The sequence below is a fragment of the Pseudophryne corroboree genome, chromosome 2, assembly GCF_028390025.1.
Source record: "Pseudophryne corroboree isolate aPseCor3 chromosome 2, aPseCor3.hap2, whole genome shotgun sequence".
Classification (NCBI taxonomy): domain Eukaryota; kingdom Metazoa; phylum Chordata; class Amphibia; order Anura; family Myobatrachidae; genus Pseudophryne; species Pseudophryne corroboree.
Window position 1 is genome coordinate 598,200,192 of NC_086445.1, and position 27,504 is coordinate 598,227,695.

At 47.9% G+C, this 27,504-nt stretch overlaps 1 protein-coding gene across 9 annotated transcripts in view; it reads right to left on the reverse strand.

Moving 5' to 3' along the window:
• GMEB1 (glucocorticoid modulatory element binding protein 1) overlaps nucleotides 1-27,504 on the reverse strand; it is a 78,145-nt gene that overhangs the window by 20,202 nt on the left and 30,439 nt on the right. For 8 of the 9 annotated variants that reach the window (XM_063954664.1, XM_063954663.1, XM_063954668.1 and 5 more), the window contains 7 exons: nucleotides 27,307-27,425; nucleotides 27,105-27,229; nucleotides 25,211-25,314; nucleotides 24,971-25,125; nucleotides 24,682-24,813; nucleotides 17,706-17,843; nucleotides 602-724 (listed from right to left, as the gene is read on the reverse strand). In XM_063954664.1, the coding sequence (XP_063810734.1) occupies nucleotides 602-724; nucleotides 17,706-17,843; nucleotides 24,682-24,813; nucleotides 24,971-25,125; nucleotides 25,211-25,314; nucleotides 27,105-27,229; nucleotides 27,307-27,425 (896 nt within the window). The remainder of the gene's footprint in view (nucleotides 1-601; nucleotides 725-17,705; nucleotides 17,844-24,681; nucleotides 24,814-24,970; nucleotides 25,126-25,210; nucleotides 25,315-27,104; nucleotides 27,230-27,306; nucleotides 27,426-27,504) is intronic. The other variant, XM_063954670.1, reaches the window with a different exon arrangement.

Below are 27,504 nucleotides of genomic sequence, written 5' to 3' on the forward strand. Positions count from 1 at the left end.
CGTTGTTGCGACCCGGTGGGGAGTTGTTGGAGCGACTCTTTCTAATATGCGTTTAAGACGCTGCTAAGAGAAGTCGCTCAAAAACCAAAACAGTAAGTCTATAAAAATAAATTAATGAAAACTGAAGGCTGCTTTCACAGCAGCCCTGTGACCATGCGGCTTCCTGCCGCACCAAGCAAAAAACTGATCTGACTGAGTCAGTGGGCAGGACTATATAGTGGAGGCCCCAATGCATCCTGGGAGGCCAGAAAGCTCGTGACCGTGTTGGTGCCATTTTCGCTGTCGCTCGACAATATCCCAATGTTATCCTGTGGATAATCCTGTGGACCCAGCCAGAAATATTTACTTATAAGAGTTAGAAGATAGCTTACTAGTGGAGCAACTTGGAGGTGTAGTTGCAGTGTGTGTGTGATATTTTTGGAGAGGGGGAGGGTTTACTGTATGCAGAGATTAGTGCTGGGTCTATTCAGGACTAAGCAACTGCATGTTGCCTACCCTTGGACAAATCCAATGTATGTCAGTGGAAGCAAATGTGTTGTATGACTGTTACACATTTAACTGCCCACATATTGCTTTTCATGCTCTTAAATGAGAGACCTACCTGCCAGTGTAGAGTGATACTGTTCTTCACTCTGGTCTGTCTGATCTTTCTTTTGTTCAAGTACTTTTTTCACTACATCCAGCAGGCCAAATGTATTAGCAATGTTGCCAAGCACAGTGGCATCTAGGAGAGAAAGACAGAATCTCGTCTAAGTATTCCAGAAAACAAAAATAAATAACATACATATATATATATATATATATATATATATATATATATATATATATATATATATATATATATATATATATACACACACATTATATATATATATATATATATATATATATATATATATATATATATATATATATATATATATATACACATACACATACATACACACACACACACACTCCTCCTCCCCCCTCTCGTAGAAAATATGTATGCAAATCATTCTATGTAAGATTTAAAAATCTCTCCACTTAATATATTTAAGAACCAAACTGATATATTACCTGTAAAACAAAAGGACAACTGTATTCAGCCATAAAGCTACAGCAGTGAATTGTGACTTATGATAAATGCATGGCCTTAAATGCTATTAAAGTATTGCTGGGCTTGGAAGTTTGTCCATTTTGGTCACAAAGAAAAGTAATAACAAAGGGGCAAAGCTCAACTAGTCACAGCGTTGAATCGGGTGGTCTGTTACCTCCAGGAGGTATGAGCAGAACTGGGCACTTACTGCTGCTTCAGGCAGAATTTGCAATTCTTACTGAATTAGGCCCAAAGTCCCTACCGAACGAGTGAAATGAACCAAGATCCTAGCTGGAATAGAACGTTCAGCTCATAGATATACCTGCTGAATTGTGCTACTATTCAATCTGGCTTTAGTCTCCTAGGCCAGCCTGGTGCTACTGGAATTCTTTCCTTTCTATCTTCCAGAGTACTCGAGGAAGCATAGACATTAGCATAAAAATGTAAGCTAGATGAAATCGCCAAGGGACATTAGAAAGGCTAATGGGGTCCTTGACTCCGCAACAAAACCTAGCCATTTTGTTGTTGTACCAGAAGGTCTATTTTGACCCTTATCTATCCTGAGCCTGCCAGTTTACCAGACTGTTGAATACTTCTGGATGCAGAGACCATTCCCTTGGAAGAACAGACTGGTGACTTAGTAAGTCTGCCTTCCAATTCTCTATTCATGGGAGAGGGGCCTGATTCAGGAATCTGCAGCTGCACAAGGAGCCTAATTCAGACCTGATCGTAGAAGCAAATTTGTTAGCTAATGGGCAAAACCATGTGCACTGGAGGTGGGGCAGATATAACATGTGCAGAGTTAGATTTGGGTCAGGTGTGTTCAAACTGAAATCTAAATTGAAGTAAAAATAAAGCAGCCAGTATTAACCCTGCACAGAAACAATATAACCGACCCAAATCTAACTCTGCACATGTTACATCTGCCCTCCTGCAGTGCACATGAGGCCTAATTCAGACCTGTTTGCTCTAGGTTTTTTTTGCAGTCCTGCGTTCGCATAGTCACCGCCCATATGGGAGTTTATTTTCACTTTGCAAGTGTGCGAACGCATGTGTAGCAGAGCTGTACAAACAGAATTTGTGCAGCCGCTGCGATCGCTTCAGCCTGTTCAGGACCGGAATTGAAGTCAGACACCCGCCCTGCAAACGCTTGGACACGCCTGCGTTTTTCCAAACACTCCCAGAAAATGGTCAGTTGCCACTCACAAACGCCTTCTCCCTGTCAATCTCCTTGCGAACGCCCGTGCGAATGGATTCTTCGCACAAACCCATCGCTGAGCTGCGATCCGCTTTGTACCCGCTTGATGCGCCTGCGCAGTTTAGACCTGATCGCCCGCTGTGCGAAAACGCAGCCTAGCGATCAGGTCTGAATTAGGCCCATGGTTTTGCCCATTAACTAACAAATTTGCTGCTGCGATCAGATCTGAATTAGGCCCAAGGTCCGCTCTGCCCGCAAAACGGGCCTTGCGATCCTGCCCGCACTTCCCTTCTGCCTGATTGACAGGCAGCAGGGTTGAGGGGGTGGGGAGAGGCCTGCGTTCCAAGAAACGGGACATGTAGCTCCCGTTTTCTGGGAGGGGAGAGCCAAGACTTCCTGGCCTCGCAGCCCCCGCCTCTGTTGGTCAGCCGAGTACGCTGGAGCTTACTCAGCTGGCCATCTGCATGGAACATCGCAACCAAAGTTGGATTCCAGCCTGCAACGTCACTGCTGGGATCGCAGCAACATGCAGGATGTATGTCTTCCACTGAGATATCGTCTGCATTTCCCTCCTTCAGATCGGATGGAAACACAAAGCTGCTTGCATGCAACATTGCATTTCAGTCCATCTTGAAATCAGGCCCAAAGATATCTTTAACACGAATTTCTGCCCAAGATAGGATCTGAAAAGATTTGGTTATTGCCTGGGAGCTTTCCGTCTCTCCCTGATTATGTATACTACTGCTATAGCACTACGAGACAGGAATTCCTATGGGTTTTCCCTGAAATTCTCTTCAAGGTCTTTAGAGCAGCTCAAGGTTCCAACACATTGAATGGAAATCTTGTTTCTTTGCTGTACCAGATTCCCTAAAGATGAAGGTTCTGTATAACTGCGGAAGAGAAAACTACTGCCTTTGTACAAGTTTTCTTCCCTGGTCCACCACCTGAGAATCTACCTTGTCTCTGGTAATTAACTATGATGATAATTGATGGCAAGAATGTTTAATTGGAAAATCCAGGAATGCAGTCTTGCATACTGGACTGCGCTAAACAAGATCACCAACTATCACAGTCGTTTCATATTGAAACAATTGATTTCTGACCAACAGAATCTTCTGAACTAGATTTTGAATGCCTCTGTTCTTTTCTACTGGCAAACAGACCCTGGTTAATTGGGTATTGAAAACAATGCCTAAAAACCTTCATGCACTTACTGGGAATAATCATCCTGGCTTCTGCCAGTTGACAACCCAGCCATGGGATTCCGCTGCCCTACGGAGATCTACTGAAATAGCATCTTTTGAATCTGCTTTGAAAGGCATCTTGATCCAGAAGCACCAACAGGCTAAAGCTTTAGACTGTCCCAGGCTGCATTGCGGGGCTTCCTCTATATAACCCCGCCTTCAGGCACTGTGAGCTCAGTTTTAGTTAACCAGTCCAATGCAGAAGCAGGTAAAAGAGAAGGCAGATGTTAGTCACATAGAACCACGTTCTCACGACAGGAGAAGGTACTAGCGGCTAATGCCATACAAGCCCAAAGAAGCTAAGTGCATCAGGGTGGGCGCCCTGTGGAACCCAGTGTACCTCACAGAAAGAAATGTAACCATGGTAAGTCTACCATAAATCTCCTTTTCTGCAGCGGGGTACAATGTGTTCCACATTGAAAACAATCAGATATCCTAAAGCAGTTCCTCAAGGGAGGGGACGCACCAATGGGAATATCGGAACCCTTCACAACATGGGGGTGGTGTTGGGGTCCTTTTACCTTCTAGTTACTCCTACCAACTCATACCACCAGAACCATCCCTTACATTCTCTACATTTGAGGTCCATACTATACGCCTCTTCCAACCAGTACATCTTAGAGTAGCTGTCATTTACCGCCCCCCTGGCACGGCTTCCAAATTAATCGACAACTTTGCTTCCTGGCTTCCTCACTTCCTCTCTTCTGACATTCCCTCCATTATCCTAGGTGATTTAAACATCCCTATTGACATCCCCACACAATCCCCTGCCTCTAAACTCCTTAACCTCACCTCTACACTTGGTCTCTCCCAGTGGACCTCCTCACCCTCCCATGTGAATGGGAGCTCACTGGATCATGGTCTTCACTCACCGCTGTGATATTTCTGATTTTTCCCCTCTCTGACCACCACTTGCTCTCCTTTAACCTATCTCTCTCGACTTCCCCCATCTCTACCTCCTAAGGCTACCATCACTAAGCGTAACATTGAAGCTATTGACACCACATTCCTTTCCTCCTTGTTTGACTCACTTCTCTCTCCTATTCTCTCTCTCTCTCATGCCCTAAACAAGCCACTTCCACTTACAATGCATCCCTTACTTCTGCTCTTGACTCCACCAACCACTATTCACCCTTGCAAATTAACACCTCAATCCTGGCACACCAAATGCACCAGATATCTGCAAAAATGCTCACGTACTGCTGAGCGACACTGGAGGAAATCATGCTCTAAGGCAGACTTTCTCCATTTCAAACTTATGCTCTCATCCTTCAGTGCTGCCCTTTCTCTTGCTAAACAGTCATACTTCAAGAACCTCATCTCCTCCCAGTCTTCAAACCCCCCGCGCCTCTTTACCACTCTCAACTCACTCCTCTGCCCACCTCCACCTCGTCTCCCTTCCTCACTCTCTGCTCTTGACTTTGCCACTTACTTCACATCCAAAATTGACTCCATACGTCAGGACATCACATCACACCAGACCATCAGTAACCAGCCTTCTCCCATGCCTTACCAACCCTCCCCATCCCGCGCACCAACTCTGACATCTTTCTCCCATGCATCTGGAGAGGAAGTCATGGCCCTCATTCGTTCCTGTCCCCTCACCACTTGACCCTATCCCCTCCCGCCTTCTCAGCTACCCCTCTCCTTCTGCTTGCTCCCATCTTTCCCACCTTCTCAATCTCTCCCTCTCATCAGGCACTGTCCCCTCTGCCTTCAAGCATGCACTCATCTCTCCTATTCTTAAAAAAACCTACCCTTGATCCAACCACTCTCTCCAACTACCGACCTATCTCTCTCCTCCCTTTTGCCTCCAAACTCCTTGAGCGGATTGTCTACAACCGCCTTACTTCCTTTCTTTCCTCACACTCACTGCTTGACACATTCCAGTCTGGCTTCCGTCCTCTCCACTCCACTGAAACTGCCCTTACAAAAGTATGCAATGACCTCCATGCTGCTAAATCTAATGGACACTACTCTCTACTTATTCTACTGGATCTCTCTGCTGCTTTTGACACTGTGGACCATCCTCTCCTACTGCAAATCCTTCACTCCATTGGTCTGCGTGACACTGCCCTTTCTTGGCTGTCCTCCTACCTTTCTGACCGTTCATTCTCTGTCTCTTCTTAGGACTACCTCCCCCTCACTTACACTAACTGTAGGGGTACCCCAAGGTTCTGTCCTTGGTCCTCTACTCTTCTCTCTTTACACGTCCTCACTAGGTAAGCTCATTAGTTCTTTTGGTTTCCAATATCATCTCTATGCTGATGACACTCAAATCTATCTTTCCTCTCCAGACCTCTCCCCTGCTCTCCTCACTCGTATCTCCAACTGTCTCTCTGCTACCTCTTCCTGGATGTCCCAGCGCTTTCTTAAACTTAACATGTCTAAGACCGAGCTGATCATCTTCACTCCCTCCTGCATAACCTCACCTCCTACAATCTCATTATCTATTGATGGCACTGCTATCTCCTCTAGCCCCCAAGTGCGCTGTCTTGGAGTAATCCTTGACTCCTCCCTCTCCTTCAAACCACACATTCAGCACCTCTCACAAACCTGCCATTTTCATCTAAAAAATATTTCCAGGATCAGACCCTTTCTGACCCAGGATGCTACTAAGACTCTTATCCACTCACTGGTCATCTCCAGACTGGACTACTGTAATCTCCTCCTAGCTAGCATTCCTGACAAATACCTCTCTCCACTCCAATCTATACTCAATGCTGCTGCCCGGCTCATCTTCCTCACCAAACGCACTACGTCCACCTCTCCTCTCTTACTAGACCTTCACTGGCTCCCCTTCCCTTTCAGAATCCATTTCAAGCGTCTCACACTTGCTTACAAAGCCCTCACCCACTCCTCTCCCATCTACATCTCTGACCTTATCTCCCTTTACACTCCCACCCGTCCTCTTCGCTCTGCTAATGCACGTCGACTCTCCTGCCTACGGATTACTTCCTCCCACCTCCAAGATTTTTCACGTGCTGCACCACTTCTCTGGAATTCCCTACCTCTCCCCCTCAGACTCTCCACCTCTCTACAAAACTTCAAACGGGCTCTCAAGACCCACTTCTTCACCAAACCCAGCCAAATCTCATCCTAAACCTCTGTTCCACGCTCTCTATGTACCCCATCTGTCTCACCCCTGTCTGTCTACCCTCCCCTTTAGAATGTAAGCTCTCACGAGCAGGGCTCTCTTCCCTCATGTGCTTATCCTTTTCTTACTTTAATAATATTCAACTGCACCAAATCCATCAGTCTTCTGCCACCTGATACTTATTCCAGTGTCATCTGCTGGTGTAGCTATGTTTATTTACCCTGTACTTGTCCATTATTTTCAACTGTAAGTTGCTGTTTTCCTGCTTGATTATTTGTTTATGTACTCTCTAATTGGGCGCTGCGGAACCCTTGTTGCGCCATATAAATAAAGGATAATATTATTATTATTATTATTATTATTATTATTAATAATAATAATAATAATAATAATGAGAACCCGGCAACCAAAGGAAGCATCCTGGGAGGCGGAAGTATCAAAGGCATAGAACCTAATGAACGCGTTCACTGAGGACAACGTAGCTGCCTTGCACAATTGTTCTGCGGATGTGCCACGGCGGGCCGCCCAAGTAGGTCCAACAGACCGAGTAGAATGGGCCTTAATAGCAGCAGAAGCCGGTAGTCCAGCCTGCGCATAAGCTTGTGCAATCACCATTCTAATCCATCTGGCCAAGGTTTTCTTAGTCGCAGGCCAGCCACGTTTTTGTACAAAATGTACAAAAAAAAGTGTATCTGACCTCCTGATAGAGGCAGGACTCTCCACATAAACACAGAGAGCCCTTACCACATCCAAAGACCATTGTTTGGAGGACAAGTCTGAAGAGATGAAGGCCAGAACCACAATCTCTTGGTTTAGGTGAAAAGATGACGCCACATTAGGCAAATAACCGAGACGAATTCGGAGAACTGCACGGTCACAATGAAATATCAAAAAGGGTGGACGACAGGACAAAGTGCCCAAGTCCGAAACCCTTCTGGCAGAGGCAATAGCCAATAAGAAAAGGACCTTAGCCGTAAGCCATTTAAGGTCCACTGACTCAAGAGGTTCAAACGGAGACTCTTGCAGGTCATTCAGGACAACAGACAGATCCCATGGAGCCACAGGAGGGACATAGGGAGGCTGAATCCACAGTGAATGTATGAACGTTAGGAATAGACGCAATTTTTCTCTGAAACCTCACCAACAAGGCAGATATGTGAACCTTGAAGGAGGCCAGACGAAATCTGGAAAGTCTGGAAGTACTAAACTTGTAAGCATCGTAATTCTTAGCAGCACACCAGGTGAAGCAAGAATTCCAGACCCTATATAATATAATAAATCAGTGCAGAAGCCGGATTGTGGGCCTTTAGCATAGTTTGGATAACTGCCTCGGAGAAACCTTTGGCCCTCAGGACTGAAGCTTCAAGAGCAACACCGTCAAAGCCAGTCTGGTCAGGTCTGGGTAGACACAAGGGCCTGAACGAGGAGGTCCGGGCGTTGAGGAAATAGAAGAGGACGCTCTATCGAGAGACCCTGCAGGTCTGAGAACCAATGCCATCTGGGCCACGCTGGAGTAGTAAAAGTAGTATTCCTCCTTCTTGCTTGAACTTCTGTAGTACCCTGGGCAGTAGAGACACTGGAGGGAACACGTAGGGTAGTCGAAAGTTCCATGGAATTGCCAGTGCGTCCATGAATGCTGCTTGAGGATCCCTTGTTCTTGATCCGAAGACCTGAACTTTGTGATTGTGTCGAGACACCATCAGGTCTACATCCGGTAGGCCCCACTTGTCCACTAGGAGTTGAAAGACTTCCGGATAAAGCCGCCACTCTCCGGCGTGCACATCCTGACGACTGAGGAAGTCCGCTTCCCAGTTGAGGACCCCCCTAATGAACACTGCCGATATTGTTGGCAGGACATTCCGCCTTACAAAGGATTTTTTTTACACCTCCATCAGCTTTGAGTGTCGCCTTGATGATTTATGTAAGCCACCGTGGTGGCGTTGTCTGATTGTTCTTGAACAGGCCTGTTCCGTATCAGAGGCACAGCAAGAGTCAAAGCATTGAACACTGCCTACAATTCCAGAATGTTTAATCGGGAGGAGAGATTCCTCCCTGGTCCACCGATCCTGGAGAGAGTGTTGCTTTAGCACCGCACCCCAACCCCTCAGACTGGCATCCGTAGTCAGGAGGACCCAGTTGGGAATCCAAAAGGGACAGCCCCTGCTCAACTGCTGGTCCTGTAGCCACCAGGTTAGCGACAGATGAACCTCCGGAGTCAAGGAGATCATTTCAGACCTGATAAGATGAAGCAGGCCATCCCACTTGGAGAGGATTAACCTCTGTAGAGGGTGGGAATTAAATTGAGCATACTCTATCATGTCGAACATCGACACTATGAGGTCTAGTACTTGCATCGCCGAGTGTATCGACACTCTTCCAAGGGTGAAAGAGGAAGCATCTTATCCTGTCCTGAAGCTTCAGGACTTTCTCTTGAGACAGAAACAGTCTTTGACTGTGTGTGTACAGCAGTGCCTCCAGGTGCACCATGCTCCGAGCAGGGACCAGCGAGGACTTCTTTCAGTTGACGAGCCACCCGTGGCCTTATAGTAAGTTTGCAGTCAGTTGTTTATGACCGAGAAGGACATCTTGGGAGTTCGCCAGGATCAGCAAGTCGTACAGCTACGGCAGGATCCAGATTCCCTCACGACGCAGATGAGCAGTCATCACGGCCATAACCTTGGTGAAGATTCGAGGGGCCGTGGCCAGTCCAAACGGCAGAGCCTGGAACTAGTGGTTTTGGGAGCACGAGTTTGTCTCGGGTATGCCTGACCTTTTTCTTTCCCTTGAGGTCGAAAGGAACGAAAAGTGGTACTCTTTGCCTTCTGTGCAGAAGGATTAGTATTTGGGAAAACCGCAGTCTTAGCAACCACTAAGTCAGTTACAATCTTATTCAGATCTTCCCCAAACAGGATGTCTCCCTTAAAAGGGAATACCTCCAAGGTCTTTTTGGAGTCCAGGTCCACCTTCCATGACCTCAACCACAGAATTCGGCGAGCCAGGATGGACGCAGTCGACACCTTGGCCGCCATTACACTTGCCTCAGAGGACGCCTCCTGAATGTAGTGGGAGGCGGTGGCAATATGAGACAAATATTGTCTGGCAGTGTCAGAAATATCCTGAGGAAGCTCTTCCTCTATAGCCTGAACCCATGCTTCAATTCCTTTTGCGGCCCAGGAGGCTGCTATAGTGGGTCTATGTACAGCACCTGTAAAGGAGTAAATAGACTTCATGCATCCTTCGACATGCTTACATGTCAGTTCCTTCAGTGAGGTGACAGTGGTGACAGGTAGAGTAGATGACACCACAAGACTGGTGACATGGGAATCCACCGGCAGTGGATTTTCCCACTTGTTACACAACTCAGCGGAGAGAGGATAACGAGCTAGCATCTTTTTAGACAGGGATAATTTCTTTCCTGGAGAAGACTAGGTCAGGGACATCAACTTGTGTTGTAGTTTCCTAGTCAGAAGCAACTGTACCAGTGTCTGACGGATCAGCATATTCCCCATCCTCATCAGAAGTATCATCTGAGATATTAGTGGATTGTGAGGAGGCGGCCCGCTTAGATGACCCCTTGACCGCAGAGGGATGTGGGGTAGGTTTTTTTTGTCTAACCAAAGATTGATTAAATTGTTGTATCTGGGTAGATAGAGTATCCGCCCAGGGCGGATTAACCATAGTGACATGTGCCTGCAATGGCACAGGAGGTCCCACAGGGGGCGTAAGGCGTGTCACAAGCGTATTAAGCATATTTGAGACCGCTGCCTAAGGTGGCTCCTGATTGGCTACAGAAGCAGCAGACTGACTAGTAGATGTATGGCACATATTACACAGACCATCATTCAAAGCTGCCACCTAAGGCAAATGCCTGGCGCATGCGCTGCATGGTACAGGAGCGTCCGCGGATTTCCTGCCCTTTGTGTTAGACATTTCAGTAAATGTAACCGCAGAGCGTATGAGTACGATACAGCCAGAGTACAATACCTGCAAATATATCCTCTAGTATGTGACAGTGTACACAGTACACAACATCAGTGAATAAATCCGGTATGATGTCACTGAGTACACAGTAGAATACACTTAACGGTAAATACTGTGCAGCACTATGTATGAGACCATATCGCACCTAGTCCTAGGGTACATAATACAGTGATAGATACAGCTGGGATACACTGAAAGTGAAATCCATATGGCAGATACAGGCACACACGGTCACAGTAACAATGCAGATAATTATTTTAGTCAGCCAATAAATCTACACTGGACGAGAGAGAGAGAGAGAGAGAGAGAGAGAGAGAGAGAGAGAGAGAGAGAGAGAGAGAGAGAGAGAGAGAGAGAGAGAGAGAGAGAGAGAGAGAGAGAGAGAGAGAGAGAGAGAGAGAGAGAGAGATTGAGAGATTTTCTGAGTCCGGATGTATATATCATAATACTCGTACAATATATTCTGGTAGAGTTACACTTTTACTTAAACGCTGTCTTAAGATGACATGTAGAATACTTAAGTGTCTGTAGAATCACAGCGCTGATATATCAGGCAGATTTACAGAGGAGACCATGCACTGCAGTCCCGGAGACCAGTTGCAGCGACTGTGAGAAGATGGCGCTCAGCGTCTCAGTCAGGGAGTGAGGGACAGTGTGGGGAAGCTCCAAGGCGGGAACACCAGCAGTAGATGGCACCTGGAGCTGGGGGAGGGGCTATGGTCAAGCGCCTTATTCCCTATGCTGGTACTCACCACCTGGTACTATGAAGCCTTATTAAACATGGATAATGTATTATCCGACCTGTGCTCCCCTGCCCTGGTGGATATAGTGGGGTCCCTGTACAGCCACAGTGTCCACGCCAGCGTCGCGGCCCGTGTCCGGGGACCACAGCGCTATTTAATGGCGGGTCCTGCACGGGGGACCCTCTTACCTCCTCCCTTAATAGCAGCCATGCGATCCAGGACAGCATCCGCGGTGGTGTGCCTAGGAACTGGAGCACCTCCGCCGCAAGTACCCGGGAACAGAGCCAGCAGGACTGGGGAGGTGATGGAACCACAGAACAGTAGGTCACACTGACCTATGAAGTGCTGCAGCCCTTGAAGTCTACTAAAAAGCTTTCAGTGCTGCCTGCGCAGCCCTCCCTGAGGAAGGCACCAACTCTAAAACTGAGCTCACAGTGCCTGGAGGCGGGGTTATATAGAGGAGGCCTGCAATGCATCCTGGGACAGTCTAAAGCTTTAGCCTGTCGGTGCCTCTGGATCAAGATCCATCTCTACACCACCGATGTTTTCCCTGTGGAACACAGTGTACCCGGATGCAGAAAACGCTATTATCACTATTATAGCCCGATAGTCATTAACGGGCTATGCAATTGTAGTCCTTGTTTTGGTCAAAAAAATAAGATTTTACTCACCGGTAAATCTATTCCTCGTAGTCCGTAGTGGATGCTGGGAACTCCATAAGGACCATGGGGAATAGCGGCTCCGCAGGAGACTGGGCACAACTAAAGAAAGCTTTAGGACTACCTGGTGTGCACTGGCTCCTCCCTCTATGACCCTCCTCCAGACCTCAGTTAGGATACTGTGCCCGGAAGAGCTGACAATAAGGAAAGGATTTGGAATCCCGGGTAAGACTCATACCAGCCACACCAATCACACCGTATAACTCATGATACTATACCCAGTTAACAGTATGAAATATAACTGAGCCTCTCAACAGATGGCTCAACAATAACCCTTTAGTTAACCAATAACTATATACAAGTATTGCAGACAATCCGCACTTGGGACGGGTGCCCAGCATCCACTACGGACTACGAGAAATAGATTTACCGGTGAGTAAAATCTTATTTTCTCTAACGTCCTAAGTGGATGCTGGGAACTCCGTAAGGACAATGGGGATTATACCAAAGCTCCCAAACGGGCGGGAGAGTGCGGATGACTCTGCAGCACCGAATGAGCGAACTCTAGGTCCTCCTCAGCCAGGGTATCAAACTTGTAGAATTTAGCAAATGTGTTTGACCCCGCCCAAGTAGCTGCTCGGCAAAGTTGTAAAGCCGAGACCCCTCGGGCAGCCGCCCAAGAAGAGCCCACCTTCCTCGTGGAATGGGCTTTTACAGATTTAGGATGCGCCAGTCCAGCCGCAGAATGTGCAAGTTGAATCGTGCTACAGATCCAGCGAGCAATAGTCTGCTTTGAAGCAGGCGCACCCAACTTGTTGGGTGCATGCAGGATAAATAGCGAGTCAGTCTTTCTGACTCCAACTGTCCTGGAAACATAGATTTTTAGGGCCCGGACTACGTCCAGCAACTTGGAATCCTCCAAGTCACGAGTAGCCGCAGGCACCACAATAGGCTGGTTCAAATGAAAAGCTGAAACCACCTTTGGGAGAAATTCCTCAATTCCGCCCTATCCATATGGAAAATCAGATAAGGGCTTTTACATGATAAAGCCGCCAATTCTGACACACGCCTGGCCGAAGCCAAGGCCAACAGCATGACCACTTTCCACGTGAGATATTTTAAATCCACAGTTTTAAGTGGTTCAAACCAATGTGACTTTAGGAAATTCAACACCACGTTGAGATCCCAAGGTGCCACTGGGGGCACAAAAGGGGGCTGAATATGCAGCACTCCCTTAACAAATGTCTGAACTTCAGGTAGTGAAGCCAGTTCTTTCTGGAAGAAAATCGATAGAGCCGAAATCTGGACCTTAATGGAACCCAATTTTAGGCCCATAGTCACCCCTGACTGTAGGAAGTGCAGAAAACGGCCCAGCTGAAATTCCTCCGTTGGGGCCTTCCTGGCCTCACACCACACAACATATTTTCGCCATATGCGGTGATAATGGTTTGCGGTCACTTCTTTCCTAGCTGTAATCAGCATAGGGATGACTTCCTCCGGAATGCCCTTTTCCTTCAGGATCCGGCGTTCAACCGCCATGCCGTCAAACGCAGCCGCGGTAAGTCTTGGAACAGACAGGGCCCCTGCTGCAGCAGGTCCTGTCTGAGCGGCAGAGGCCATGGGTCCTCTGAGATCACCTCTTGAAGTTCTGGGTACCAAGCTCTTCTTGGCCAATCCGGAACAATGAGTATAGTTCTTACTCCTCTTCGTCTTATTATCCTCAGTACCTTGGGTATGAGAGGAAGAGGAGGGAACACATAAACCGACTGGTACACCCACGGTGTCACTAGAGCGTCCACAGCTATTGCCTGAGGGTCTCTCGACCTGGCGCAATATCTTTCTAGCTTTTTGTTGAGGCGGGACGCCATCATGTCCACCAGTGGCCGTTCCCAGCGATTTACAATCAGCTGAAAGACTTCTGGATGAAGTCCCCACTCTCCCGGGTGGAGGTCGTGCCTGCTGAGGAAGTCTGCTTCCCAGTTGTCCACTCCCGGAATGAACACTGCTGACAGTGCTAACACGTGATTTTCCGCCCATCGGAGAATCCTTGTGGCTTCTGCCATCGCCGTCCTGCTTCTCGTGCCGCCCTGTCGGTTTACATGGGCGACCGCCGTGATGTTGTCACTGGATCAGTACCGGCTGGTTTTGAAGCAGGGGTCTTGCCTGACTTAGGGCATTGTAGATGGCCCTTAGTTCCAGAATATTTATGTGTAGGGAAATCTCCTGGCTTGACCATAACCCTTGGAAGTTTCTTCCCTGTGTGACTGCCCCCCAGCCTCGAAGGCTGGCATCCGTGGTCACCAGGACCCAGTCCTGTATGCCGAATCTGCGGCCCTCTAGAAGATGAGCACTCTGCAGCCACCACAGCAGAGACACCCTGGTCCTTGGAGACAGGGTTATCAGCCGATGCATCTGAAGATGGGATCCGGACCACTTGTCCAACAGATCCCACTGAAAGATTCTTGCATGGAACCTGCCGAATGGAATTGCTTCGTAGGAAGCTACCATTTTTCCCAGGACTCGCGTGCAGTGATGCACCGAGACCTGTTTTGGTTTCAGGAGATCTCTGACTAGAGATGACAGCTCCTTGGCTTTCTCCTCCGGGAGAAACACCCTTTTCTGGTCTGTGTCCAGAACCATCCCCAGAAACAGTAGACGTGTCGTAGGAACCAGCTGTGACTTTGGAATATTCAGAATCCAACCGTGCTGTTGTAGCACCTCCCGAGATAGTGCTACCCCGACCAACAACTGCTCCCTGGACCTCGCCTTTATAAGGAGATCGTCCAAGTATGGGATAATTAAAACTCCCTTTTTTCATCATTTCGGCCATTACCTTGGTAAATACCCTCGGTGCCGTGGACAGACCGAACGGCAACGTCTGGAATTGGTAATGACAGTCCTGTACCACAAATCTGAGGTACTCCTGGTGAGGAAGGTAAATGGGGACATGTAGGTAAGCATCCTTGATGTCCAGTGATACCATGTAATCCCCTTCCTCCAGGCTTGAAATAACCGCCCTGAGCGATTCCATCTTGAACCTTTTTATATAGGTGTTCAAGGATTTCAAATTTAAAATGGGTCTCACCGAACCGTCCGGTTTCGGTACCACAAACATTGTGGAATAGTAACCCCTTCCTTGTTGAAGGAGGGGTACCTTGACTATCACCTGCTGCGAATACAGCTTGTGAATTGCCTCCAGCACTGCCTCCCTGTCCGGGGGAGCTGTTGGCAAGGCAGATTTGAGGAAACGGCGAGGGGGAGACGTCTCGAATTCCAGCTTGTACCCCTGAGATACTACTTGTAGAATCCAGGGATCCACCCGTGAGCGAGCCCACTGGTCGCTGAAGTTCTTGAGACGGGCCCCCACCGTACCTGGCTCCGCCTGTGGAGCCCCAGCTACATGCGGTGGACTTAAAGGAATCGGGGGAGGACTTTTGTTCCTGGGAACTGGCTGTATGCTGCAGCTCTTTCCCTCTACCTCTGCCTCTGGGCAGAAAGGACGCGCCTTTAACCCGCTTGCCTTTCTGGGGCCGAAAGGACTGTACCTGATAATACGGTGCTTTCTTTGGCTGTGAGGGAACATGGGGTAAAAATGCTGACTTCCCAGCTGTCGCTGTGGAAACGAGGTCCGAGAGACCATCCCCAAACAACTCCTCACCCTTGTAAGGCAAAACTTCCATGTGCCTTTTAGAATCTGCATCCCTTGTCCACTGCCGAGTCCAAAAACCCCTCCTGGCAGAAATGGACATTGCACTTATTTTAGATGCCAGCCGGCAAATATCCCTCTGTGCATCTCTCATGTATAAGACTGCGTCTTTAATATGCTCTATGGTTAGAAATATAGTGTCCCTGTCTAAGATATCAATATTTTCTGACAGGGAATCTGACCACGCAGCTGCAGCACTGCACATCCATGCTGAAGCAATAGCTGGTCTCAGTATAATACCTGAGTGTGTATAAACAGACTTTAGGATAGCCTCCTGCTTCCTATCAGCAGGCTCCTTTAGGGCGGCCGTGTCCGGAGACGGTAGTGCCACCTTCTTTGACAGGCGTGCGAGCGCTTTATCTACCCTAGGGGATGTCTCCCAACGTGACCTATCCTCTGGCGGGAAAGGGTACGCCATTAGTAACTTTTTAGAAATTACTAGTTTCTTATCGGGGGAAGCCCACGCTTCTTCACACACTTCATTTAATACATCAGAAGGGGGAAAAACCACTGGTAATTTTTTCTCCCCAAACATAATACCCTTTTTTGTGGTACCTGGGGTAATATCAGAAATGTGCAACACATTTTTCATTGCCGTAATCATGTAACGTGTGGCTCTATTGGAATGTACACTAGTCTCATCATCGTCGACACTGGAGTCAGTATCTGTGTCTGCCATCTGAGGTAGCGGGCGTTTTAGAGCCCCTGATGGCTTTTGAGACGTCTGGGCAGGCACGGGCTGAGAAGCCGTCTGTCCCACACCTGATATGTCGTCAAACCTTTTATGTAAGGAGTTGACACTGTCGCGTAATTCCTTCCACATATCCATCCACTCAGGTGTCGACCCCGCAGGGGGTGACATCACATTTATCGGCACCTGCTCCGCCTCCACATAAGCCTCCTCATCAAACATGTCGACACAGCCGTACCGACACACCGCACACACACAGTGAATGCTCTGACTGAGGACAGGACCCCACAAAGCCCTTTGGGGAGACAGAGAGAGAGTATGCCAGCACACACCAGAGCGCTATATAAAACAGGGATACACACTACACAGTGATTTTACCCCTTATAGCTGCTTATATATCACAGATTGCGCCTAAATTTAGTGCCCCCCCCCCCTCTCTTTTTTACCCTATGTAGTCTGGAACTGCAGGGGAGAGCCTGGGGAGCGATCCTTCCAGCGGAGCTGTGAAGGAAAATGGCGCCAGTGTGCTGAGGGAGATAGCCCCGCCCCTTTTCCGGCGGGCTTCTCCCGCTTTTTTTATATGGCAGGGGATTTTACACATATATAGTCTTAAAGGCTATATTATGTGTTAATTTGCCAAGTAAGGTACTTATATTGCAGCCCAGGGCGCCCCCCCCAGCGCCCTGCACCCATCAGTGACTGGAGTATGTGGTGTGCCTGGGGAGCAATGGCGCACAGCTGCAGTGCTGTGCGTTACCTTAATGAAGACCGAAGTCTTCTGCCGCCGATTTCCAGGAATGTCTTCTTGCTTCTGGCTCTGCTAGGGGGACGGCGGCGCGGCTCCGGGACCGGACGACCGAGGCTGGGCCTGTGTTCGATCCCTCTGGAGCTAATGGTGTCCAGTAGCCTAGAAGCCCAAGCTAGCTGCAAGCAGGTAGGTTCGCTTCTCTCCCCTAGGTTCCTCGTAGCAGTGAGTCTGTTGCCAGCAGATCTCACTGAAAATAAAAAACCTAAATATTACTTTCTTTCTAAGAGCTCAGGAGAGCCCCTAGTGTGCATCCAGCTCGGCCGGGCACAAAATTCTAACTGAGGTCTGGAGGAGGGTCATAGAGGGAGGAGCCAGTGCACACCAGGTAGTCCTAAAGCTTTCTTTAGTTGTGCCCAGTCTCCTGCAGAGCCGCTATTCCCCATGGTCCTTACGGAGTTCCCAGCATCCACTTAGGACGTTAGAGAAATTACCAGTTTTCACACAAAAACACATAAGCTCCCGAACCCATGTTACTATTTTCAAGAAGACACAAAAATAACCTGTCACTTGGAAGGGCGTCTGGTCCATTCGTTGTTGGACACCGCCCAAAAGATCCTCAATTTCATTCTGAACCTTGCTTATTACTTCATCCATAAGTCCCACATCTGAGATTCCTTTCAGAAACAGCAGAGTCTCCTCTGAAAGGTAAAAAATTATATTAGTCAACATTCTTTTGTAATTATGAAGTCTTACACTGCAACAAATTACATACTTGCGTTAACAGCAACATGATTGGTGTAAAAATAGGTACACATTAAAACCGTGTACAGAATTTGTATTCTGGCCTCTAATATACCCCTTCCTTTGCATGTACATGCATAATCACACCAGTGAACAGGTCACTGCCGCACCACAAGATTAGAGCACTAGTCTCCCGTTACAATATAATAATGACAGACTATGCACAACACATTGTGTTCACATAGTGCTCAATTCAACTGCCCACAAATTACACAGCCCTGTATGCCTGCGTACAAACATTTGTGCGCCTGGACCGCGAGAGTGTGAGTTCCGCTGCCAGCATCTCATCCCTTTCACCCCTAGCCAAACTGAACCCATTAAGCGTCCATAATATACTGTTCCAGCACACAATTAAAGTATTAATCACCTTAGAAACAGCAATATTAAATAGCTTGTGCTATCCAGTCCATACATTTTTTTTTTTTTTTTTTAATGCACACCAGTCCCCCCCCCCCCCCCCCCCCTCAAAAATATAGCTATTACACATAAGTCTGTGCCAGTGCTCCTCAAGACAAATTGCTTAGTAGGCTAAGCCGTCACTGAATACTGTCCCACTTCCAGGTACCATTAGAGATGGGCTCCAGCATACCACATCTAACCTTCAGTGTTATTGAATGTGTTTACCACCACTGTGAATAGAGCCACTCTCACACCTTCACTGGACTGTACAGCAAGAGTAGTAGTGTCTGCATTACCAAACACTTATTTTACTACCAAGTTCCATGGTAGGCAAGTGAGCGCAAGGTGTAATAAGAACCACATTATTGGTTACCAGTAAGGGCACAGAAGATGGGCCTACTATCCAGCGCCTGTCACTAATGCAGACAATGGAAAACAGGGAAAACTCCTGGGAACCATGGTGATTTTGTTTCAAAGTCTTTATGGGGGCCTGAATTCAGTAGCATACACACTACAGATAATAAGATTTTAAACCTACCGGTAAATCTTTTTCTCCTAGTCCGTAGAGGATGCTGGGGACTCAGTAAGGGCCATGGGGTATAGACGGGATCCGCAGGAGACATGGGCACTACAAAGAACTTTTAGTATGGGTGTGCACTGGCTCCTCCCTCTATGCCCCTCCTCCAGACCTCAGTTAGAGAAACTGTGCCCAGAGGAGATGGACAATATGAGGAAAGGATTTTGTTAATCTAAGGGCAAGATTGATACCAGCCCACACCAACCACACCGTATAACCTGGAATATACGCAACCAGTTAACAGTATGAACAAAAAACAGTATCAGTCAAAGACCGATCCCAACTGTAACATAACCTTTATGTAAGCAACAACTATATACAAGTCTTGCAGATTCAGTCCGCACTGGGACGGGCGCCCAGCATCCTCTACGGACTAGGAGAAAAAGATTTACCGGTAGGTTTAAAATCTTATTTTCTCTTACGTCCTAGGGGATGCTGGGGACTCCGTAAGGACCATGGGGTTTATACCAAAGCTCCAAACCGGGCAGGAGAGTGCGGATGACTCTGCAGCACCGATTGAGCAAACGCGAGGTCCTCATCAGCCAGGGTATCAAACGTGTAGAATTTTGCAAAAGTGTTTGAACCCGACCAAGTAGCTGCTCGGCAAAGCTGTAACGCCGAGACGCCTCGGGCAGCCGCCCAAGTAGAGCCCACCTTCCTAGTGGAATGGGCCTTTACCGAATCTGGCAACGGCAATCCAGCCGTAGAATGAGCCTGCTGAATCGTGGTACAGATCCAGCGAGCAATAGTCTGCTTAGAAGCAGGAGCGCCAACCTTGTTGGCTGCATACAGGACAAACAGAGCCTCTGTTTTCCTAACCCTAGCCGTCCTGGCTACATAAATTTTTAAGTCCCTGACTACATCCAGGGACTTGGAATCCTCCAAGTCACCCGTAGCCACAGGCACCACAATAAGTTGGTTCATATGAAATGAAGAAACCACCTTAGGCAAAAAATGAGGACGAGTCCTCAACTCAGCTCTATCCACATGGAAAATCAAATAGGGACTCTTATGAGACAAGGCCGCCAATTCAGACACCCGCCTTGCAGATGCCAAGGCCAATAACATGACCACCTTCCAAGTGAGAAATTTTAATTCCACCGTTTGAAGAGGTTCAAACCAGTGAGATTTTAGGAACCTTAACACCACGTTAAGGTCCCAAGGTGCCACCGGGGGCACAAAAGGAGGCTGGATGTGCAGCACTCCCTTCACAAAAGTCTGGACTTCTGGGAGAGAAGCCAATTCCTTCGGAAAGAATATAGATAGGCTCCATTAATGTACAGATTTCGGCCCTAACTTCAGACCCATATCCACTCCTGTCTGTAGAAAGTGGAGAAAATGGCCCAGATGGAAATCTTCCGTAGCAGCATTCTTGGCTTCACACCAAGATACATACTTCCTCCAGATACGGTGATAATGTTTCGCCGTCACCTCCTTCCTAGCCTTTATCAGAGTAGGGATGACTTCCTCCGGAATACCTCTCCCAGCTAGGATTCGGTGTTCAACCGCCATGCCGTCAAACGTAGCCACGGTAAGTCTTGGAATACGCAGGGCCCCTGCTGCAACAGGTCCTCCCTGAGAGGAAGAGGCCATGGATCTTCTGTAATCATTTCCTGAAGATCCGAATACCAGGCCCTTCGAGGCCAATCTGGAACAGCGAGTATTGTCTGTACTCTTTTTCGTCTTATGTTTCTCAATATTTTTGAGATGAGAGGCAGAGGAGGGAACACATAGACCGACTGAAACACCCATGGTGTCACTAGGGAGTCTATCGCTACTGCCTGAGGGTCCCTTGACCTGGCACAATACCTCTGAAGCTTTTTGTTGAGGCGTGACGCCATCATGTCTATTTGAGGAAGTCCCCAACGACTTGTTATCTCTGCAAAGACTTCTTGATGAAGACCCCACACTCCTGGATGGAGATCATGTCTGCTGAGGAAGTCTGCTTCCCAGTTGTCCACTCCCGGTATGAAGACCGCTGACAGAGCGCTTATGTGATTTTTGGCCCAGCGAAGAATCCTGGTGGCTTCCGCCATTGCCACTCTGCTCCTTGTCCCACCTTGGCGGTTTATATGAGCCACGGCTGTGACTTTGTCTGATTGAATCAGCACCAGTAGGTCGCGAAGCAGATTCTCCGCTTGTCGTAGGCCATTGTATATGGCCCTCAATTCCAGCACGTTGATGTGTAGACAAGCCTCCTGGCTTGACCATAGTCCCTGAAAATTTCTTTCTTGTGTGACTGCTCCCCAGCCTTGAAGGCTCGCGTCCGTGGTTAACAGAACCCAGTCCTGAATGCCGAACCTGCGACCCTCTAGAAGGTGAGCACTCTGCAACCACCACAGGAGAGACATCCTGGCCCTGGGGGACAGGCTTATCTTCTGATGTATTTGTAGATGAGACCCTGACCACTTGTCCAGAAGGTCCCACTGAAATGTCCTCGCATGGAACCTGCCGAAGGGGATGGCCTCGTAGGTTGCTACCATTTTCCCCAGAACTCGAGTGCATGGATGAACAGACACTCTTTTTGGTTTTTGCAGGTCTCTGACCATGTTCTGGAGGTCCTGGGCTTTTTCCATTGGGAGAAAAACCCTCTTCTGTTCAGTGTCCAGAATCATGTCTAGGAATGATAGTCGAGTCGTTGGAACCAATTGTGACTTTGGCAGATTGAGAATCCAACCGTGCTACTGTAGCACTCTCAGGGAGAGCGACACGCTCTTTAGCAATTGATCTCTCGATCTCGCTTTCATCAGGAGATCGTCCAAGTACGGGATAATTGTGACTCCTCGCCTGCGCAGGAGCACCATCATCTCCACCATCACCTTGGTGAAAATCCTCGGTGCCGTGGAAAGCCCAAACGGCAACGTCTGAAACTGGTAATGACAATCCTGTACAGCGAATCTCAGGTACTCCTGATGAGGATATATGGGGATATGAAGGTAGGCATCCTTCACGTCCAGTGATACCATAAAATCCCCCCCTTCCAGGCTGGAGATCACTGCCCAAAGCGATTCCATCTTGAATTTGAACTTTTTCAAGTACAGGTTTAGGGATTTTAGATTCAAATTGGGTCTGACCGAACCATCCGGCTTCGGGACCACGAACAGGGTTGAGTAGTACCCTTTCCCCTGTTGGACCAGGGGAAAATTGACAATCACTTGCTGTTGACACAGCTTTTGAATTGCAGCCAATACTACTTCCCTCTCCGGGGGAGAAGCTGGCAAGGCCGACTTTAAAAAACGTCGAGGGGACACCTCTTCGAATTCCAGTTTGTAGCCTTGGGATACAATTTCCATCGCCCAAGGATCCACGTCTGAAAGAACCCAGACCTGGCTGAAGAGTCAAAGACGTGCCCCCACCGGTGCAGACGACTCCCTCAGTGGAGCCCCAGCGTCATGCGGTGGATTTAGCAGAAGTCGGGGAGGACTTCTACTCCTGGGAACTAGCCGAAACAGGCGTTCTCTTTCCTCTACCCTTACCACTGGCGAGGAAGGAGGAGCCCCGACCTCTTCTGGACTTATGCGACCGAAAGGACTGCATCTGATATTGTGGAGTTTTCTTTTGCTGTGGGGGAACAAAAGGCAAAAAAGTAGATTTACCCGCGGTAGCTGTGGAAACCAGGTCCGCGAGACCATCCCCAAATAAAACTTCACCTTTGTAAGGTAAAACCTCCATATGCTTTCTTGAGTCGGCATCACCCGTCCATTGGCGGGTCCAAAGGGCTCGTCTAGCAGAAAATCGCCATGGCGTTGGCTCTTGAACCTAGCAGCCCAACGTCTCTCTGAGCGTCTCTAATATATAAGACTGCGTCTTTAATGTGACCTAAGATCAATAAAATGGTATCCCTGTCAAGGGTATCAAGGTCAGCTGACAAGGTATCTGCCCAAGCTGCTACTGCGCTACATACCCATGCCGATGCAATTGCCGGTCTGAGTAAAGCACCCGTATGCGTATAGATAGATTTTAAGGTAGTCGCCTGTCTGCGATCAGCAGGATCCTTGAGGGCTGCCGTGTCTGTAGACGGCAGCGCCACCTTCTTGGACAGACGCGTTAAAGACTTGTCCACCCTGGGCAAAGATTCCCACCGTACCCTGTCCTGTGCAGGGAAAGGGTACGCCATAAGAATCCTCTTGGGAATCTGCAGTTTTTTGTCTGGAGTTTCCCAAGCTTTTTCAAATAACTCGTTCAGCTCATGAGATGGGGAAAGGTAACCTCAGGTCTCTTTTCCTTATACATGCGCACCCTCGTGTCAGGGACAGAGGGCTCCTCAGTGATATCCAAAACATCTTTTATTGCAATAATCATATAATGAATACTTTTGGCCACCCTTGGGTGTAACCTCGCCTCATCATAGTCGACACTGGAGTCAGAATCCGTGTCGGTATCAGTGTCTGCTATTTGGGATATGGGACGTTTTTGAGACCCAGAAGGGCCCGGTGACTCAGTCGAAGCCGTGGATTGATTCCCTGCTTTTTCCCTGGACTCTGCTTTGTCCAATCTCTTATGTAATAAGGTCACATTTGCATTTAAAACATTCCACATGTCCACCCAATCATGAGTCGGCGTTGCTGACGGAGACACCACAATCATCTGCTCCACCTCCTCCTTAGATGAGCATTCCGCTTCAGACATGCCGACACACGCGTACCGACACCCCCACACACACAGGGATATATCTATAAGGGGATAGTTCCCCAACAAGGCCCTTTGGAGAGACAGAGAGAGAGTATGCCAGCACACACCCAGCGCCAACTGACACTTATATATAATAACCGTGTAATACACTCACTGCGCCATACAAGTGCCCCCCCCCCCCTCTTTTTAGCCCTGTGTCACCGTGTTCAGCAGGGGAGAGTCCGGGGAGCCAGCGTCTCTGCAGTGCTCTGTGGAGAAAATGGCGCTGGTTAGTGCTGAGGGACCAGGCTCCGCCCCCTCCAGCGGCGGGCTTCGGTCCCGCTCAATTTTATAAAAACTGGTGGGGGATTTATCCACTAACTGCCTCCGCAGCCTATATCAATATAAATGCCAGCCTAGAGGTTTATATTGCTGCCCAGGGCGCCCCCCCTGCGCCCTGCACCCAACAGTGCCTGCCAGTGTGTGTAGTGTGTGGAAGCAATGGCGCGCAGCGCTTACCTCAGGGAAAATCTGAAGTCTTCTGCCGCCTTGAAGTCTTCTTTTCTTCTTATACTCACCCGGCTTCTATCTTCCGGCTCTGTGAGGACGGCGGCGCGGCTCTGGGACGAACGGCGGGAAGAGACCTGCGTTCCGACTCCCTCTGGAGCTAATGGTGTCCAGTAGCCTAAGAAGCAGAGCCTATCACTTAAGTAGGTCTGCTTCTCTCTCCTCAGTCCCACGATGCAGGGAGCCTGTTGCCAGCAGTGCTCCCTGAAAATAAAAAACCTAACAAAATAATTTTTCAGAGAGCTCCCCTGTAGTGCACCCAATCTCCTCTGGGCACAGGATCTAACTGAAGTCTGGAGGAGGGGCATAGAGGGAGGAGCCAGTGTACACCCATACTAAAAGTTCTTTGTAGTGCCCATGTCTCCTGCGGAGCCCGTCTATACCCCATGGTCCTTACGAAGTCCCCAGCATCCTCTAGGACGTAAGAGAAATAGAACATGATAGCTCAGTACTATGCATCCATTGATATATGCCACATAGTACCTTTACTTGTGCTTACATTTTCTAGAAAATGATGCGGTTTCCAAAATGCTAACAAGATGCGACATAAGTGGCTGTATGGTTTTTCTCTCCTTGCTTACCAGATATTTCTTCTGCCTCTTTTTTATTTCGGTCTTCTCTATTCATATGCACTGTGGCAGTAAGTCCAGGACCCCACTCAATTGAGCCATCCTCCACAGTTTCTTCTGGCATGCTCACAGAAGAGAGGCTGCCTTTAGATGAAGAAGGTGAGATGTTATAGGCAAGGTGCATCCTTGTTGCCCTTCTGTCTGTTTAATTATTACTACTACTGCACAGTGGGAGAATCAAATGGCAGTTACTCTGCAATGGACATGACAGGTAAGGTGTATTAGACATGTAATCCCATACCTTCTCCTGTGGTGGGAGTCTGCACTACGCTGCTCTGTCCTGGAAAAGGTGCACGCGCACTGCTGATCAGAAGGTCAAACTTAGTGCTCCGGCAAGTGTTTGTGCAGAGTTTGTCATGCTGGTAAAAATCAATTTGCCCAGAATCCATCATTTTCCTGCAGAGAACGGCAAACTACAGCTACAACTCTACAATTCACCAGTTATTTCTCCACTTTAATGATGTTGCTATAAGATGCTAACCTCAGCATGACACCTTCCAGACGAATAGCTCGTTTCCAATCCTTTAAAGTTGATTTTCCAGCCAGATGTACAAAGTGCTTGGGGCTAATCATTTGGTCATTAAACTGAATACAACATAGCCAGTAAGAAAAAGCGTCAGTAAATTAGAAAGGCAATAGGTAGGAAAACTGTTACAAAGTGCTTATTACTCTCACGCTAGGCTGTTTTAACAGGGCGCAGCACCCTTCCCATTTTTTTTTTTTTAAATGGAAAATGCTTCCTGTCCCTTTAGCGGTGCGCTGCTAAAAACAGCCTGCCGCCTCATGAATAGATGCCAAACACACATGCATGGCATCTATTCACATTAAAGCGAGAGCTTGGGCGAAGCTAGCACTCCGTAAGTGCTAGAGGCGCCCCCATTGATGATGCCGTGCGGATGGGGCACGCGCCCATTAGTGACGTAGAGGGGCTGCATCACCCCCAATGGTGACACTAGCAGGGCCGCACCCCATCTCCAACTGCACACAGGTATTTTGCATACCATTGCAATCAACCACTACTATTATGCTCATCTTTTACTTGTTAGGTTCCACATAGGGCATGCAGTGTTGTACAACAGGTACAATTAGAAACAAAAATACAAAAAGCACAACAGCATGAATACAAAGCATAAATATAAACATGGTAGCAAACTACAGGCAGAGTGTCAAGTACAGGGGAAAGGCTAGAATAACCCTTCCACACACAAACCCAGGGTCAGAGACTGTATAATAAACATGGGATCACCCCATGTTGCAACTTTTCACATCACACTTGGTCCTGGGTTATCACCTTTCACACAAGACCTTGACGAACCTGCAGAGCAGGCTCATCAGGCTGCTATATCATCAAACTCTTCTGATCCACCAATGAGGTTCTTGATCAAAACCCAGGTAGAGTAGCACAGGAACATCCTTTTTTCTTACCACAGCCTATCTGACTCAGACCCAGGGCTCACATGCTACAAGAATGGGGTAAACAGCTGGAGTGATAACGGAGAAAGACGACAAGGTGGGTAAGAGGAAGTGAGAAGAGTTCAGAAGAGGGCTGGTAGGCTTTACTGACAATGTGTGTCTTGAGCAAACATTTAAAGCAGGGGAGACTGGAAGCAAGTCAGGATTGGCATGGGAGTGCATTCCAGTGCAGAGAGTGCTTTGCAGGAAAACTCGGGAGGCAGGCACCGGAGAAGTGACCAGAGTAGAGTTGAAGTAAAAGGAGGAGCAGAGAGGGTGGGAGGGAGTGTGGATGGAGATGAACAGACGTGTGCTGATACAGTTGCTCAACATGTGCCAAATAGCCAAGGCGACTTGGACGCACTAAGCGTCTTTCGCACTCAAATGTGCATCTTATTTGCTTAAATAAAAACTGTGGGGGTGAGATTGCATTGCTAGAGTACACTGTTCAATTTGATGTGCGACATTTGTACATCTGTGTGTCAGTCTGAATCTGTAGAAAGATCGAAGATGCGAGCAGCTGCGGCTTCTTTTTCCCCACGCCAAGTTCTACAACTCTGTACATCCAATTCAACCAATTCTTGTGTGGCTAATGTCGCATCTCAGTGTCTCTAATAAACAGAGCAGTGATTTACTGTGTCTGCGATGCAAATAAGGTGCGAAATGTAAAGAAAATTCTAGTATGCTACTCCTCCTTCAGTCACGCAGTATGGAGTACATCTGTAGGTGAGGGAGGAGTGATTAAGGGCTTTATATGTAAGATTAGGAGCTTGAATTGGATTCTGTGAAGATATGTAGTTATTGAAATATGGACCAGAAAAGAGAAAGGAAAAGAAGTCAAGGTGGGAGATGTAGAGTGCATGAGTAAGAGTTTTAGAGGCATTTGGGGTGGCGCAAGGCCACATTTATGTACATCTTTTCACCTTGACACATTTGACGTTGATTCCAGGACACACAAATTTCTTCCATAGTAAAACAGCCTTACTGTCCCCACAGGTAATGGGATATGCAATGTCAATGTCCTCACTCAGTTCCACTGTGCCACCATCTATAAGGCAAAGGAAACTCTTAATGAATAAAGTTACCACAATGAAAAGCAGTAAAGGAAGTCATCATGTTACTAACCTAGAGTGTCTCCCATTTTCAGAGTGTGAGTTTCCAGAGACACAACAGCAGCATTGGTGTCAGACATCTCCTCATACATCCTGCATGAATAGGGCAGCAGTAGGATACGACCATTAATACTTAAAAAAAGATTTTGCAGCAGGATGATTAGGGAAACTGGCTTGAGAGCACTCAAAATTAAATCTAACAAAGAACAAG